Source organism: Barbus barbus (genome assembly GCF_936440315.1).
Source record: "Barbus barbus genome assembly, chromosome: 8".
NCBI classification, from domain to species: domain Eukaryota; kingdom Metazoa; phylum Chordata; class Actinopteri; order Cypriniformes; family Cyprinidae; genus Barbus; species Barbus barbus.
Window position 1 is genome coordinate 33,301,703 of NC_136736.1, and position 17,026 is coordinate 33,318,728.

The following is a 17,026-nucleotide window of genomic DNA, read 5'->3' on the forward strand; positions in this document are numbered from 1 at the left end:
CTAGGCAACTCTTTAATTTGCTTTATTGCCAAAGCCAGTTTTAGCAGCATGTGGCATTTACAGATGTGTGAGTATTTTTTTTACCTTTAGACAAGTGATAATAATCACGTCTGTAACTCCGTGAACAACATGAACAGGCTTTTGATAGAAACACATTAATCTATAAATAATATTCTCTTTCTGCGAACATCACTGGAGGCTCTTGTAGGAGGATTTCCCAGAAGTCTGTACATCAAGCAACTGCCAGAGTACAGTTTTCTGCCATATCATATACAGGCCCTGAGCTAATATTAGATTTCTCTATTACCACTGATGATGAGAAGGAAAAAATCAAAGGAAATCAAATGAAAACATAGTTTTTGGATTGTATTTTATTCTTATTTCTATAATGAATTGTGGAGGCCGACCTTAAAGGGACAGTTGGGGATGCAAATGATCTTCCGGTCACCACATCTAGATGCCTAAATGCATTGAGTTGCTGCCATGTGATTGGCTGATTAGCAATTTGTGTTACCAAGCAATTGAACAGGTGTACCTAATAAAGTGGCTGGTGAGTTACAGACCTGATGTCAATTAAAGGATTAGTTCACTTTTAAAAAAACTTTTGCTGATAATTTACTCACCCCCATGTCATCCAAGATGTCCATGTCTTTCTTTCTTCAGTCGAAAAGAAATTAAGGTTTTTGATGAAAACATTTCTCCATATAATGGACTTCATTGGGACCCAAACGGTTCAAGGTCCAAATGACAGTTTCAGTGCAGCTTCAAAGGGCTTTAAACGATACCAGACGATGAATAAGGGTCTTATCTAGCGAAACGATCGGTCATTTCAAAAATAAATAAAAAAGTTTAAGTTTTATAAGCACAAATGCTCGCCTTGCTCTGTTCTGTGATGCGCGTTCATGACGTCACGTAATACGCAATTACGTTGAAAAGGTCACGGTTGACTTAGGCGGAAGTACCGAGTTTTTTTAAATGACCGATCGTTTCGCTAGATAAGACCCTTATTCGTCGTCTGGTATCGTTTAAAGCCCTTTGAAGCTGCACTGAAACTGTCATTTTGACCTTGAACCGTTTGGGTCCCATTGAAGTCCATTATATGGAGAAATGTTTTCATCAAAAACCTTAATTTCTTTTCGACTGAAGAAAGAAAGACATGGACATCTTGGATGACATGGGGGTGAATAAATTATCAGCAAAAGTTTTTTTAAAAAGTGAACTAATCCTTTAACTTAATTAGTTGCTAGATGTTCTCCCAGCTGAATCTTTTCAACATTTCTTGCATTTTCAGCCCTTTGTTGCCCCCGTGCCAACTTTTTTGAGACCTGTAGCAGGCATCAAATTTGAAATGAGCTCATTTAGTGGATAAAAGTGTCAAATTTCTCCGTTTAAACATTTGTTGTGTTTTCTATATTCTATTGGGAATAAAATATTGGCTCATGTGATTTGAAAGTCTTTTAGTTTTAATTTTATTTAAATTTAAAAAAAACATCCCAACATTTCCAGAAGTCGGATTGTACATTATAAAATGTTAGTTGCTCAGTTTATCATCACAGAAAAGACACAATTGCTTTGTTTCTTAACATCTTTACATTTCAACAAATGTTTTATAATTTGCCAAGGTTTAATGTTATTCTTTTTCATATATAATCATAAAAATATTGCTCTGTTCTATTGAAGCAACGCTCTGTGTCCTCACCTGGTGTTGATGACATATTGAACGACAGCATAATTCATTCTTCTCACATAAATTAGCATATTTTCCTTCAAGTTCTCTCTTTGTACCTCTATTCACCTCCTAACTGGCGCAATGTTTGTGAAGCGCTCTGTGTTTGTGCAGGTCTGTGTTTCATAATGAATGCAAATGGATGTCGTTCAATACGCCGGCACTAGACAAACAGGCCGAGCACATACGCAACACTGATCAAAGCCTTTCACTCCAGCTCCTGACATTTAGAGGCCAAGATTTTCATTAAGCAGAGTGATTAGACGACAGGCAGAGACAAAGAGAGACAGAAGTGAGGAGGGAATCAGAGAGAAGGGAACAGACAGCTGGGATCAGCAGTGCTGCCCTACACACAGGTGGATGTGATATTAAACACGGAGCCGTGTCCAAGATCGTGCTGAACATACCAGAAACGCCTATGATATGACAGATGAACCTTCCTCCAGCAAAATAAGTCAATTTAGTATCTGTCAAACTGTCTTGAGCGTTAATAAAGTAGCAGCAGTGGTAGACGTGGGCGGTTCGGTCAACATCTCATATCTCGAGTAATTCTGGGTAAAATATGGACAAACCCAGCGATTGGGTTGTTTTCAACCAACAGTTGGGTTAAATGTTTAACCCAACCACTGGGTCAAAACAACCCTATTGCTGGGTTTGTCCATATTTTACCCAGAGCTGGGTTGTATTTAACACAGCATTTTTTAGAGTGCATTAACTTGTGTATATTTCACAACATAGTTACATTTTTCTGGAAATATAATGACAACATGGCATAGATATTACATAACTGTGTGAAAATGCTTGTTTTATTTGAGAAAACTGAGTGAAATATATAATTCTAATTTGATAACACAACCCTGCATCGTGCATGTTGAGTTCAAAAATACCAGTAAAACTTTCCATTGTGTACAGCAAATAGTAGGAAAATAAAAAATGCTACAAAATGCATCATATTTTGTGATAAAATGTGACGTGCTCAAGCAAAACAAACACTATTTTGGGAATCAGCACCACAAAGGTGGTGAACTTGATGAACACACACACACACACACAAAAGATTATTTGTAACTAAAAAGATTATTTATAACGCAGTTTACCAGAGTAAAAAGTGATACTTATGAGACTAAAAGCTGTGGTGTTTCTTAGCGACCAAAAACAATTCATATTGTGCCAAACAAACACAAAATTAATACATTGTTGCTCCTTTTTTACTTTGTTTTTGGACACATTCGCCCATTTTTGCATGTTTCTCCCGCTCTTCAAATGACTTACAGAAGTCCTGGACACTAAATAATTACCATGGGATCAACAGTCCAACAAAACCCCTACCTGTCATAACTAAACTGGTGATTTTGAGTTAACCAGCACAAATAAACTGCTAAAAACTGCTAAAGTCTTTGATGGTAGTTAAAACCAGCTGTTTTCATGATTGATTCCTGTATTGCATTTGTACAAGACAGACAAAAGCGGTTTCATGATTTCAAGATAGTAGAAAATAAAAATAAAGAGAGCAAATTGTTAGAAATGTTGCCATTTGTATTAATATGCAAAACAAATGGATAGAGAAATTAGTAAGGTAAGACTAATAGCAATTCAGTATGCAAATAAATGCAAGAAAGACGCCCAATCACAATTCAGTATGAAAATGCAAGAAAACCAATCACACAACAACAACATTGAATTCTGAACATATTATAAACTTATTTTAGAAGTTATTCAAATGTTTGAATAAATGTTCCTCAACATCTAAAACCCATTTTTTTTATATATATTTAAAGAACTTTTCATGGTTATGCGAACGTTAGAGGAACATTCAATTTTAGCATTTTGAAACCGTTATGAAAATATCATTTCTAAGAACTTACAAATAACCTCATAAGGACATTCCAAGAACATTGTTCTAAGAATGTTTCCTCTCAACTTTAGGAGAACATATCAGATATTAATAATGTTATAGGGATGTTCCATAAACATTATTTTGTCTTACAATTTCCATAACCTTTAAAAAACATTAGTACAAGTAATGGGAATGTCTCTTTTATCTTTGAACGAGAATGTAGAAAAGTAATACTAAAAAAACTGAATATAAATTAAAATTAAGAAACAAAGACAATACTAGGTAAAGCCTGTTGATTTGAAATGTCTGTTTGTGATGAAGCTGGTGTAACGCTATGTAACCCTTCCCAGATGACCTCTGTGTTGTCAGGCAGCGATTTACCCGTTGAACGCTCACCACACAAACAACAGCCCGTTGAGAGCCCAAATGAGCTCATGAGAGGAGCAACAATCAGACATGTGTGATTAATCAACCGAATGATTTATCTGAGGACAAAGCTTTACTTTACCAGTACGTACGTGTGTGTGTGCGCGTGTGTCTGTGTGTGTGTGTTGTCTGTGTGTGTTTTCCAGCGCTGTTTCCCAACACATCATGTAGCTTAAATGCTTGTGCTTTGACTTTCATTGGGTTTGTCTGTTTGGTTTTGGCCGGAGTTGGGAAATCTAATCTCATGATTTGGGAATTGTATGATCCGTGTTTTTTGGAATGTTCTCACACACCCATGAGCCTGATGTGACATTGATATACTGTAGAGCAAGGAGTGATTTAACTTATTTTGTTTGAATCTCTGCACTTAGTTTGTTCTGTGTGTCTCAAACTTTGATATAATATTCCCACAAGTGTCTGCTTCAAATTAAGCAAGCTCTGAAATCAACAACTTACCCTAGATCTGTGTAAATGCACGTCACGTACAACTAATGCTGTTGGTTTTTGTTTTATAAATCTTTAGATTTTGAACTCTAAAGGTTGATGCTCATGTGTGGGTGATTTCACTCCTGTAGCTCATTTCTGAATGTTAACGTAACTGCATACAAAACCAGTATCAATCAATGACTGGATGATAGAAATGATTGGAAAAGCATTGGATAAACAGTTGCCAAATAATATGAACGCTTCACAAACTTATGTTCAGAACTACATTTGGCCATTTGCATCGCACTAAAAACTGCGTAAATGGTCACTGCATTACATAATAAAACAGTTACACCAAATATCATCTCTGCAGACAAAAGTTCATAAGCTACTGCTTTTCTTAGATATCATTTCCAGCTGAAAACGGTTTATAAGTCTCCAAGCCTAGCAAAGCTGGTTTAGTTGATCGACCACATTCAAGTGCCGAAACCCCCTCTAAATTAGACCAGCTTACAAAAAGGGCTTTCACACCGGACGGACATTTCCATAGTCCCTGTTCCGTGTGCAGTTGGCCAATCAGCGTACACTATAGAACTGTTTTAGACCCTACTATGAAGTTGGAGCTAATTTAGTTCCCCCAAACAGAGTTCCAGTGCGAAGTTCCTGAGCAAAAACACAATAAAAAGCGGGTACTCCTACCAATAATTCTAATAACTATGAAAAGGTTCCTCTGGTGCAGAAGCCCCTCTTCAGAGTAGGGTCTGAAAGCCATGTAAAAAATAAAGTTGGAAATTAGTTCTTTGGTTCTCTAGTATAGTCTGACGATTGAAGGTCTGGAATCCATGGCAGCTTTCATTGGCCAAGGTCCGCCCATGAGGCCGTTTGACTGACATGTCAAACAACCAATCACAGTTCGTTTCGTTCAGCGCCACGTTTTGGGGCGTGGCGATGTCACCATAATAACTGTGTGTGTAAAACTCTCGTATTTTAAAGATTCTATGCCACAAACTTTAAATATTTCACAAACTTTTGAAAATCCAGCATTTAGTTGACACTGTTATGCGCTTGTCGTCACAGTTGTAAACACGACGGCTTTCTTCTTTCGTGAGGGGGTTTGGCATCACGGCGTCTTTGTTTCCAGGTGGAACGTTAAAGAACGCGACACACACGTCTCCCGGAAATCCTGTATAATTCAACCAATCCGATGATGACTTCGAAACTCCTGAAGTGTTTCCACTTTTATATGCCATATGCATCAGCCGTTTAGCCAACAGTCTGAGGCTGAGACTAGTTCTCTAGGAACCACCCAGCTGGCTAGTTTCTAGAACGGAGTTCCTAGAACTACACGGTGTGAAAGTCCCTAAATGTTGGCTCAATATGTTTTGAATCAGCTGGTTTTTTGGTGATTTGTAGTGGATGTACAGTATGAAGTTCACACTAACGTCACTTTAACTATGAACAAATGTGCTTGAGCTACAGTGTCTTTCATTTCAAACTATTTGCTTTGGTATTTTGTATTATATTTACATTAATAAATCGAATGCGTTGGTCTCTAAATTATAAATTTTTGAGTTATATATAAATATTCATAAGCTGCAATCCTGGCTAACAAAAATATGTTCTAAGGTTGTTTAGCTAACGTTCCAATTAAGTTATGGAGTTGTTTTTTTTGGTATTTAAAAAAAATATATATATATATTATTAGGGAACGTTCAAATGTATTATTTTCAAAATATTATGGGACTGTTACTTTTGTAAGATTGCTAATCTTTTGTATGATTTCTAGCTGATAGTAGTAATGTAAAACATTAGACGAACATCCAACTAAACTAAAATGTATGATGCATAGATACTGTTTTTGTGCTAACATTTTGAGAAAGTTATTAAAGACTGGATAACTTTGAACGAACGGTCTATTAATGATACTGGAAGAATGTTTGTTCATAATCTTATGTTAACCATCTAAATTAGACCAGCTGACACGTCTTACTGCACCAACAGACCACCTTAGACTGGTTTAAGCAGGACGTTTTGTCCAAGCATGAGTCATTTTTTGTCAGTGTATATTGCTCAATGATATTTATTGCATGTATGAAATCAGTTCATGAACAAAAGTGCATGAACTTTCATTCAAACAAAATGCAGTTGGTTTGGAATGTTGCATTACATTTACATTTAAACAATGCACTTGCAGTTTTGTCTTTTTTTTAGCTATTTATATAATGATTTACTATACGTGATTGCAGTTTGCATGGATATCATCTGTAAATAAAAGCTGATATGGTCTATAAGATCGAGACATCTTCAACTTATCTAAGCACAACATACAAGTGCATGCTAAAATATGCATGTTTTACAGTTAAAAGCACTCAGTGCTCACCACACACACACACACACACACACACACACACACACACTCAGGTTCAACAGTTACTGCAGTCTCTGAATAAGCAAGTATCTTACAGCACCACAACTTTAGGTTACTTACACAAGAAAACCCTACTGAATTTAAGGCCATCACTTTTGTCAACACTAAACTGATTTGAATTTGCACTGCATGTATTCTAGCATACACTGACTATTGCATGCTATTATATTATGGCTCACTGATACAACAGCAGGAATACATATATACTGTACATAGATGTGCACCAACATCAACAGCAGACATTCACACTAGATCCTCATGGGGACTGAGCCCTTGGAGAACAACCATAAGACAACATGCTCACAGCTGAGACCACAGGGAAATAGACAAAATAATCTTATTTTAGAAATGCACAAAACACTGCTTGTACACACATCCAGCAGGTCCATTTCAGTGCTTCTAAGTTCCCAATATCCCAGCGTTACTGTATTATTCACCACCAAACTTTTGCCAAAATCAATGTGCATGTTTATTAGAAAAGGACTTCACAAAAATCAAACATCATCATCACAACCATGCACCATCCGGCTGTGCCTGCCGTCAGAATGAGCAACAAATGTCATGTTAAGCCAAATGCATCTGTACTGTGGGATCAAACACATTATGACTGCATTATCTTATCCTTTCAAACATTCGCTCATCTTCTGAATTTTGTCCCTACCACAGTAATCTGCTTTTACTGGCTGAAGCCCTCAAATGTGATTACTTCACAACAGATAACAAAGAGGAAAAAGCCCATCTATGCCACAGCATGGAGTATGAATTAAAGCTACACTATGGCATTAAGGACTCCATAAATCCAATGCTAAACAGGGGCTCATCCTCCTGAGTGAGTAGGGCCACCTACTGGGGCTGTTGATATTGCATGAGTGGGCTTTAATTGGAGGCAGAGCTGCAAAACTCTTACAATGTGGGTAAAGAGTTTGAGTTGCATCATAATACACGGATTTACTAACAACTGTATTTTTTTGTTTGTTTGTTTTTGTGTGTGTGTGTGTGTGATGATGATTCAAAATTGTGTTTTTCTTGAGGTGAAAAGTTTGCATTAACTATGAAGTTGGCTGACGATGTGTTACCCGTTTGTCTTTCTTTTGTGGTTTTAAGTAACACGTTCTGTCAATTTAACTAATTTGGATCTGTATTAATTTTAAATAAATTTTACAAGACTTCTGCATGCGAACGTGCTGAATGTTTTACAAAAGTTGAATAAATTGACCTCAAAATTATATTTACTTTTTAAACTGAATACAAATGTAGCTTGGCCTCAAAATTGTCCATTTTGAACTATGTATATGGATTTGCAATGACCGTTTGAATAATAAAACAAAATTTTACTTTTTTTAGTATATATGTGAAAGGCTGAGACTTTTTCAACTTTTCCAAGTCGTGCATACTCAGAAATGCGTAGGTTTAACAAATAAGCACACAAATTAGGCTATGCTCGATATCTGTTCAATAACATGCATTTCTGTGCACGCAATGGCTAAATGACCTCACGCTTTCTATATATCCATTAATACTAAAGACAACTGTGGTAAAGTTTTCAAAGATCAAGTCACCAAATCCCCGAATTATTGAGCTCAGGTTTTCTCTTTCATTACATGTAAATCATCCTCAAATCAGCATTGATCAAGCCCTTTAATGATCAATAGGAATTGAAGGCAAACCTTCTGCATGAGCACGAGCTGTTCTACGCCCGAGTCTAACTGAAATGTAAGCAGAAATGCGCTTTTCGACAGAGTTTGTGATGTGGCACGATGTTGGAACCTCGTCCTCACCTGGTATCTCCTGATGTGGCACATTATGGAGACTGAAGCCTTTGGTCGTGAACGCCTGGCGCACATCGCTGCAGCTGAGCGATTTTACATCTCCAGCAAACGACAGCGACAAAAGCAGCGATAAAGAAGTGAAAACCACGACAGGTGTCTTCAACATCCCTCCTGTGCGCAAATCCAGCCGATGCGTAAAAGCGCAAAACCCGCAAGACGCGCTCAGCGCACCGGCGTCTCCAGCTGCAGGTGGACAAATGTTTCAATCATTCAATCGCTCATCAATGATCAATCAGGCTTTCTGTCGCATCCGGCTCATAGCAGAATTCTCCGACGGATCCGCTCAGAACGAACGCGCGTGTGATTAGAACAGCGAAACCTCCAGAACAGATCCGGAGCCGCGCGCTCTCAACTTCTGCTGTGTGTTTCTATCAGCGGAGAGAAAGTAGCAATCCCCTCTCTCTTTCTGCTCTCTCTCTCACTCACACACACATACACCAACACAGACAAACCGCACAACCCAGCGGTGAGTGTGAGAACATGGAAAAACACGGACTGGATTCGTTTTGCTTTAGAAGATGCTGAAACAAAAATTAATAAAATAATATTAAATTCACAATACTATAAAATCGTATTCCTGGATTTTTCCAATGTAAATGTAATGATTTAATGATTTTTATTGATTTAAGTGTTTGCACTTATTTAATTTATTTTCATTTTAATTCATTTTCAATTTAAATATGACATAACAGCAAAACTATATATTTAAAAAAATAATAATAATAATAATAAAAAAAAATATATATATATATATATATATGGATACTTTTTCTAGTTTTGTCCATTGCTTGTCAATCTGTTGCTTTTGAAAGAAAAGAAACAAAGAAACAAACAAATAAACAAATAAACAAACAAACAAGCAAAGAGAAATGTGTCTCCCTCTCTCGCAGATAAACCGCACAGGCCAGTGGTCGGTATCAGAACAGAGAAAACATGGACTGGATTCGTGAAGGCTCATGGAGTTTTGTCTCCGGAGTTCCTGGATCTGGACTCTCTGAGCTCAAGCTGTCAGCATCTGATCTATTCGTCATGCTTTGCCCTTTTCTGATGCAATTCAATGGATTTTGTATGAGAAAATGTGCGCTAGATTGGCATGACAATAACCGATGCATATGGCCAAGGCAGTGCAAAAATCACTAAAACAACTAAGTAACTGTGAAAACAGTAAATAATAAGTATAGAAAATACAAATGTAAATAAATAAATTAAAATTAGAGGGTAAAAAAGTTATTTTAATATGTGTGTGTGTGTGTGTGTGGGGGGGGGGGGGTGTTGTATTGGTGTTTGTTTCACTTCCAACTGGTGTTAATTTTTTTTTATTATTATTTAGCTAATATAAATGCTTCTCTCTCCCTGCTCGTCCTGCTCCTCGCAGCACAGATCGATCACACAAAGCAGACTGCAGTTTTTCTCATTCATTGTAACAAAGTGTAGAGATGATGTAAATAATAGACTCCGTGGCAGTGTAGAGAGCTTCATTCATTAAAATGGAAGTTTGTGAGATCGCGATGAATTGATAATTAATTACTAGCAAGAGAGTTTGCAAAAGTGAAATTGAATTTATACAACAGTTTTATACATTTTTGTTTTTAAGTTAATATTAAGTGACTTACATTTTAGGAACATTGTTGTCTATTTTGCTCTATTTCGTCAACAAAAATATAGTTAAAAAATACAGTCACATCTATAGTCTTTGACACAGCGCTGTTTATGAATGAATATTTGCCTTTGAACAAATCTAGTGACCAGTGACCCATTCACTTGATTCGTTCTTAAATGAATCAGCAGTTTGAACGAATCGATTGAATCAATGATTCAAAGACAGTGATTTGCTGCCACCTACTGGCGGTTTCAATTTCATTTTTAAAGTATAAATTGAGTCATTTAAATAATTAAAATGTCAAAACTTATATATATATATATATATATATATATAACATTAATCTCATAACATTGTTATTATGAGATGTGTTAATGCCACCTTGTCAAGTCTTGTCAAAAATTCTGTAAATATTTCTTAATGCCACATTTGTGCTCTTCTGTGCCATGCAAAGATGAATTGTTTATGCTGATTTAATTCTACTGGTAATTTATTCTTCCTGATTGTATCTTATTATTTGAATTGAATTTATTGTTTAATGAAAATTTTTGATAAAAGTTTATAAATCTAAATTTTTTGGCACAAAAGATGACATACATTTAATACATTTAGAAAAATGGTATTGCAAAGGTAAAAAAAAAAAACCTTTAAGAAGTCAAATATCAATGGGAATGTTCATTTCTGTCATTGACCAGAAGGTGTTTATTCCTATATTTTATATATATATATATATATTTTTTTTTTTTTTAAGTAGAACCACTAGCGCTCCTTAAAAGAAATGTAAAAATGTCCTTAAAAATGTAATATTAAAAACTAACTGCTAACTAACTAACCTATTATAGATTATAAAGAGTTTTATAATTAAATACATTTGAAAGGTAAAATTAAATGACCCCCCCCATTTCCACTGGTTACGGGGTATTATTCGGTCAAAGTATTTCTGTCTTAATTGCCTTAATCTGTTTCAGTTCAAATACATTTTAATTCTCTCTCTCTCAGATCTATTTCTTTCTCAATAGAAAAAAAAAGACAGATATAACGGCATATTCTGCATGCATGAGTTCAGTATCAGGACAGGAGCTGTAGTTGAGCCTGCAGGAATCTCTCGACTGACTCACTACACAGTCTGGTGTAATAACCAGCAGCTTTGACTTTCCCAGGTCACTCTCTCATGAATGGGCATCACTACTGAGGGCATCATAAAGTTCACCTTTTCCAGTTTATTTAGCTCTGATTCATATTTATTCAATGCATATGTGAGTGTTTTATACCGATGGCCCTGAAACACCATGCAGGCATATTTTTTATTGCATATAAATGCTCAATCCCAACAAATTTTGAACTGGAATTTATTGAAATATTCCAACATATGAGGTTTCCATATATGTCAAAAATACTGTGCTGTCAATCAGATGATGAAACTGAATATTAACTGGCAAAATACTAAAAAAATACTAAATACAGTAGTAAATGCACCAGTTCTAAAAAGATAAACTGAATGAGAAATTTACATTTTTAATTCAGTTTCGAATCAAGAAGGAAATGACAGCTAATATTATGTTGATGCAATATTGTGTGTGTGTGTGTGGGGGGGGGGGGGGGGGGGGGGGTCACAACCAATGAGGAAAAAGGTGAAAAAAATCTAAAAATTCATTAAATAAATTGATGTACAATCGATTTTAGAAATCATAATTAATTACAAAGAAATGGCAAGAAAAACATTGAATTAACATGTAAAATGTACTACAATAAAGATTTTTTTTTTACAACACTGAAAATCAATTGATGCAAAATTGTGTGAAAAAAATAATATACAAAAATTGTTGTTGTAGTATTTAGTTTGAAACAATTTTCACTCACACAATGCTAAATTTCCCCATTTAATTATAAAGATACAGCAATTAACATATTGAACCTGAAATAGAAAGATTGAAATATTATTTTCTTGTAAACCTTAGTTTACAACAATTTGTGTTTTCTTTGCAACTCTGAAAAATATATTGATTCAAAATTGTAAATTTATTGCAAAAAAAAAAAAATGGACCCTGAAGCACAAAAGCAGTCATAAGTAGCTATAGCCAACAATACATTGTTTGGGTCAAAATTATCCTTTTTTTTTTTTTTTTTAATCCCAAAACTCATTAGGATATTAAGTAAAGATCATATTCCATAAAGATCATTTGTAAAATTCTTACCATAAACATATCAAGACATATTTTTTGATTAGTAATATGCATTGCTAAGAACTTCATTTGGACAACTTTCAAGGCGATTTTCTCAATATTTAGATTTTTATTTTTTTTGCACCCTCAGATTCCAGATTTTCAAATAGTTTTATCTCAACCAAATATTGTCCTATCATAACAAACCATACATCAATGGAAAGCTTATTTATTCAGCTTTCATTCGTTATTTATCTATTCATTCGTTTAATTATTTATTCAGCTTTGACGTATAAATCTCAATTTCAAAAACTTGACCCTTGTGACTGGTTTTGTGATCCAGGGTCACAATTAAAAATGTCATTTTGACACACGAACACTGAAAAAAGTATTTTCTTGTAAAACTTACCCCAAATATCTCTGTTTTGTTTACAACTTGGAATTTGTTTTCAGTGCATATCCACTGTGAAAACAGTACGAGCAGTACAATGTTTCAAACACACTGTGCTCATCCATATTGTTATGTAGAATGAAATAAGAAATAGATATTGAAGACTGATCCGAATACACACATCAGTGCATCGTCCTCGTGATAATGCATCATGTACTGAAGCGAAGCAGCAGCAGCGAGGGTCTGAAAGACATCGGCCGCGCTCAGCATCCTGAAGATGGATTACTCTAGTGTTTCACCACATGGAAGGTCAGTGGTTTTCCTGTGACTGCAGGTGCTGTGTGTGTGTGTGTGTGTGAACAGGAAGTAGCGCTCTGTTCTGCCTGTTGTCTCAGCAACACGTGTCTCCACTGAGACCGGCCGTGGCCGTGCAGAAAACTCACAGGCCTAGAATAAAATCAGTCGACTCGCATCCTGCGCCAGTATTGAGTTTCTCAACTTGTGGTGCAAATTATTTATTTTTATTGATGGCTAAGAGCGGGCCAAATGACGCTGGCCAGATTCAAACCTGCATCCATAAACCACTGCACCACAGCTCCGACACATCAAAAAGCCCAACTGAGATAATAGAGAAAAGCCTTTTTATTTTTATTTCTTTATTTTTATGTAGTTTATGAAACAAAACAAAAAAGTGGTATTTTAAAATGTATTTAATATTTTTGTTACATTGCTTGAAGAAATGATACTTACCAGTTTCAAGAACTACAATTATTATTCTTTTCATATCAATATTCTACATCATTTATTAACATTTACTCAATCAAAAGGTATATTAATTTTAACGATAAACTGATCAAAGTTACTCATTTTTTGTGTGTATGTGTAAAAATGTTTCACTTAAATAATTTGATAACATTATAGTTCAAATGTTTATATTGTATGTTCTTCGCCATGAGGTAGTGTAGTAAAAAAGTCTGTTGATTTAGTGTTAAAGGATGCAGTTTGACCACCATGAGTTCTGGGATCTGCAGCAACTTCTGCTGGATCGATGAGACTCAATGAACACTAGTGCTTTCTTTCCTTCTTCACACTGTTTCTCCAACTTGTTCCTGTTTGCACACACACACACACACACACACACACACAGTGTCTGCTCAGGAGCAGCAGTCAGAGAATGTACGTTTGATCCGGCTGAAATGAGTCCACTCTGCAAACGGCGGCTGTGAATGGCTGTCTTTGATGTTTCATTCATCTAAGTGAAAAAAGTCAAAAGACTGCAAATCCCAGCAGACACAATAGCCTGATATTTTGTCAGGTCTTCTTTTTACTTTTCCATTCCAGGTGCACAATCTTGTGAGGATCTGAAAACACTTTTGAAATGTGCGCTGCTGTGGGTTTAACCTCTCTGTGTCTGTGCTGGTGAAGCGGCTAAAGCTCAAGACTCCAGTCAAACAAACCTCTTAATGAAAGCTGCACTCCATGAGGTTTAATTTACATCTCACTTCTCTTCTTCATCTTTCTTTGACTTTATACGGACACTTCTCATCAAGCCCACACAAAATACACACAACTTTATAGAAAGCATACAGATTTCCACAGAACTGAAATGGTTGTTGTTTAAAAGCATGTAAAACTCATTTATTGAGAATTTTGGCTACCAGAATTATGTATTTTATTCAAAAATATGCATTTCATGTATTTTAGCACATGTAAGCATCTTGATTTTGCGACATAATTGTTACTATACATAAAAATAAATGAAAAAAGATCACATTTTCCACAATAATATAAAAAATAACAAAAGTAATTTTTAATAATAATAATAGTAATATAAAAAGCTAAGAAAATTTGTAATTACTATAACTTTAATTACAGTTAAAACAGTATATATATATAATCTAATTCAAAAGATGACAAACTATAATTGTATATAAATTAAACTAAAACATTGTAAATAAGTAAATAAGTTATATTTTGATGCAACTTCGTAATCGTATTCCTGATATTTCTTTCTTTCCTTTTATTTTTATTTTTTAAGTTTATAAATCCTATTAAAGTATTCCTTTTATAAAACCTATTACAGTATACCTATTTAGTTTATAAGAACTTTTAAGAGTACCTTGAGTAAAAGCCTTAACAATAATTGTAAGGTTTTCAAAGTTATTTACTAAGCAACTGTCCTGAGCTGTGACATCAAAGGCGGCAGACAGCAAAAATACAGTATAAGTCCATTTCATGCTTTTACAGCATCCAATAAAAATAGATCACTGGCAAAAATATCTAATATAATACTGTGAAATATTTGCGACTCACAGGTTGCTGCAAACATTTTATTTTGACAGAATGTACAGCCACTTTTGAACGTCCACAAATAAGGATGCTTTTCCTCCCATAAATAGTGTATTTACTGCATCTTCCTACTGCATTGCTGATTTTTGTGCAAAATAACACTTTAGATGAACTGTGCATGAAAGCACCTGCTGGAAAACTTGCTAACTCAACCCAAGATTAAGCAGTCAAACTAATAAACAGCATCAGGTTTCCACACAGTAAATGACGCCATCCATGATGCTCTGTCACCACTTGTTCTCCAGCAAAGTAATAAGAGCCCAGGGAAAAAAAAAAGAAAGAAAACAAGCCTTGCGGAGCATCTTGTGCTCCTTGCCCTGTAAGAAATAAATCACATAACCGGATCAACAGGAGGTGGTCGGTGTTCTGCCAGAGCTGCTGGACGCATACAAATGCTGCTTCCCGATGGCAACGGCTCCCAAACGCCACTAATGATGCTTCAGCAACGGTCTGGAGAACAAAGATAAAATAAAGCAACACGGAGGAAACACACAGCACACTTTGATGTGCATTTATTTGCCTTTAGCCTCAGGACTGTTTACATGAGGTTGCAACCCTACTAATAGTCTTGTTGTTCTGTTCTTTCCAGACGTAAAATAGTGTCTTTCTCGGCTCACTTCTGTCAAAACCAAATATGCTTCGTGGAGATAAAGAAATAACTATCATATCTCGCTCTCCAGATATTTATTAGTTGATCACATTAAATTAGCAGCCCTCGGTCATGACGCTCACTGTGCTGATGATTTTCCAGAGCGTGTGTTCCGCTGAGGGCTTTGTTAGCGCTAGCTAAGCAAAAGTCAGCAATATTTCCTATCTGTTCTTATTAGCCAAGCTGTGCGACAGGGGCTTTGCTCTGTTTAAAGGTTTTTTTTAGTGTTGAAAGCTAGTAATCGCTCATCAAATGTTTATATATATATATATATATATATATATATATATATATATATATATATATATATATATATATATATACACACACACACACACATATATATATATTAGGGCTGTCAATCGATTAAATTATTTGCTCGCGATTAATCGTGTGATTGTCATGAGTTAACTAGTGATTAATCGCAACTTAATCACATTTTTATCTGTTCTAAATGTACCTTAAATTAACTCTTTTTAAGTTTTTAATACTCTAATCAACATGGGTATGGACAAATATGGATGCTTTATGCAAATGTATGTTTATTATTAGTAATTCATGAGGGCCTCATGAATATGCAAAAGAGCCGTAGTCATTAGATACACGCCCACATTATATCCTGAACCAATTGAATAATAAGGCACTGAAAAAGTAAAGATAGAAGCACAGAATCTGCTCTTTCTCTTAATGGGCAGGAAAAAAAATAATGTCAATTTTGCGTATTTGTGGCTACAACCGAGTTCTAACAGATTTCTCTTTTTGTAAATGAAAGCGCTTTCATTACTTTCCGTCTTTTTAATCTTCTTTCTTTCTATAGAATATATCTTTTGATACTGTGCTCAGTTTCATTGAAGTTTGGGTTGGTAACCATTCAGATCACCATAACAACCATCTTGCAACACCTTAGTGACCAACCGGACAACCTTAGCAACTCAATAACAACACACTTACAACCACTGCCAGTTAAAAGCATGGAATAATTGTGATTTTTTTTAAATGTTTTTGAAAGAAGCCTCTTATGCTCACCAAGGCTACATTAATTTGATCAGAAATACAGTAAAAAACAGTAATATTGTGAAATATAGTTACAATTTATAATAACGGTTTTCTATGCAAATATTTTGTAAATTGTACTTTATTCCTGTGATGAAAGCTGAATTTTCAGCATCATTACTCCAGTCTTCAGTGTCACATGATCCTTCA

At 35.3% G+C, this 17,026-nt stretch overlaps 1 protein-coding gene across 2 annotated transcripts in view; it reads right to left on the reverse strand.

Moving 5' to 3' along the window:
- The window catches only part of LOC306873584 (glypican-6-like), a 211,226-nt gene extending 202,099 nt beyond the window's left edge, over window positions 1-9,127 (reverse strand). Inside the window, exon 1 of one of the 2 annotated variants that reach the window (XM_079422990.1) lies at window positions 8,622-9,096. In XM_079422990.1, the coding sequence (XP_079279116.1) occupies window positions 8,622-8,778 (157 nt within the window). In that variant the 5' untranslated portion in view covers window positions 8,779-9,096. Of the gene's footprint in view, window positions 1-8,621 lie in introns of both variants that reach the window. The other variant, XM_079422989.1, reaches the window with a different exon arrangement.
- Between the last annotated feature and the right edge of the window lie 7,899 nt (window positions 9,128-17,026).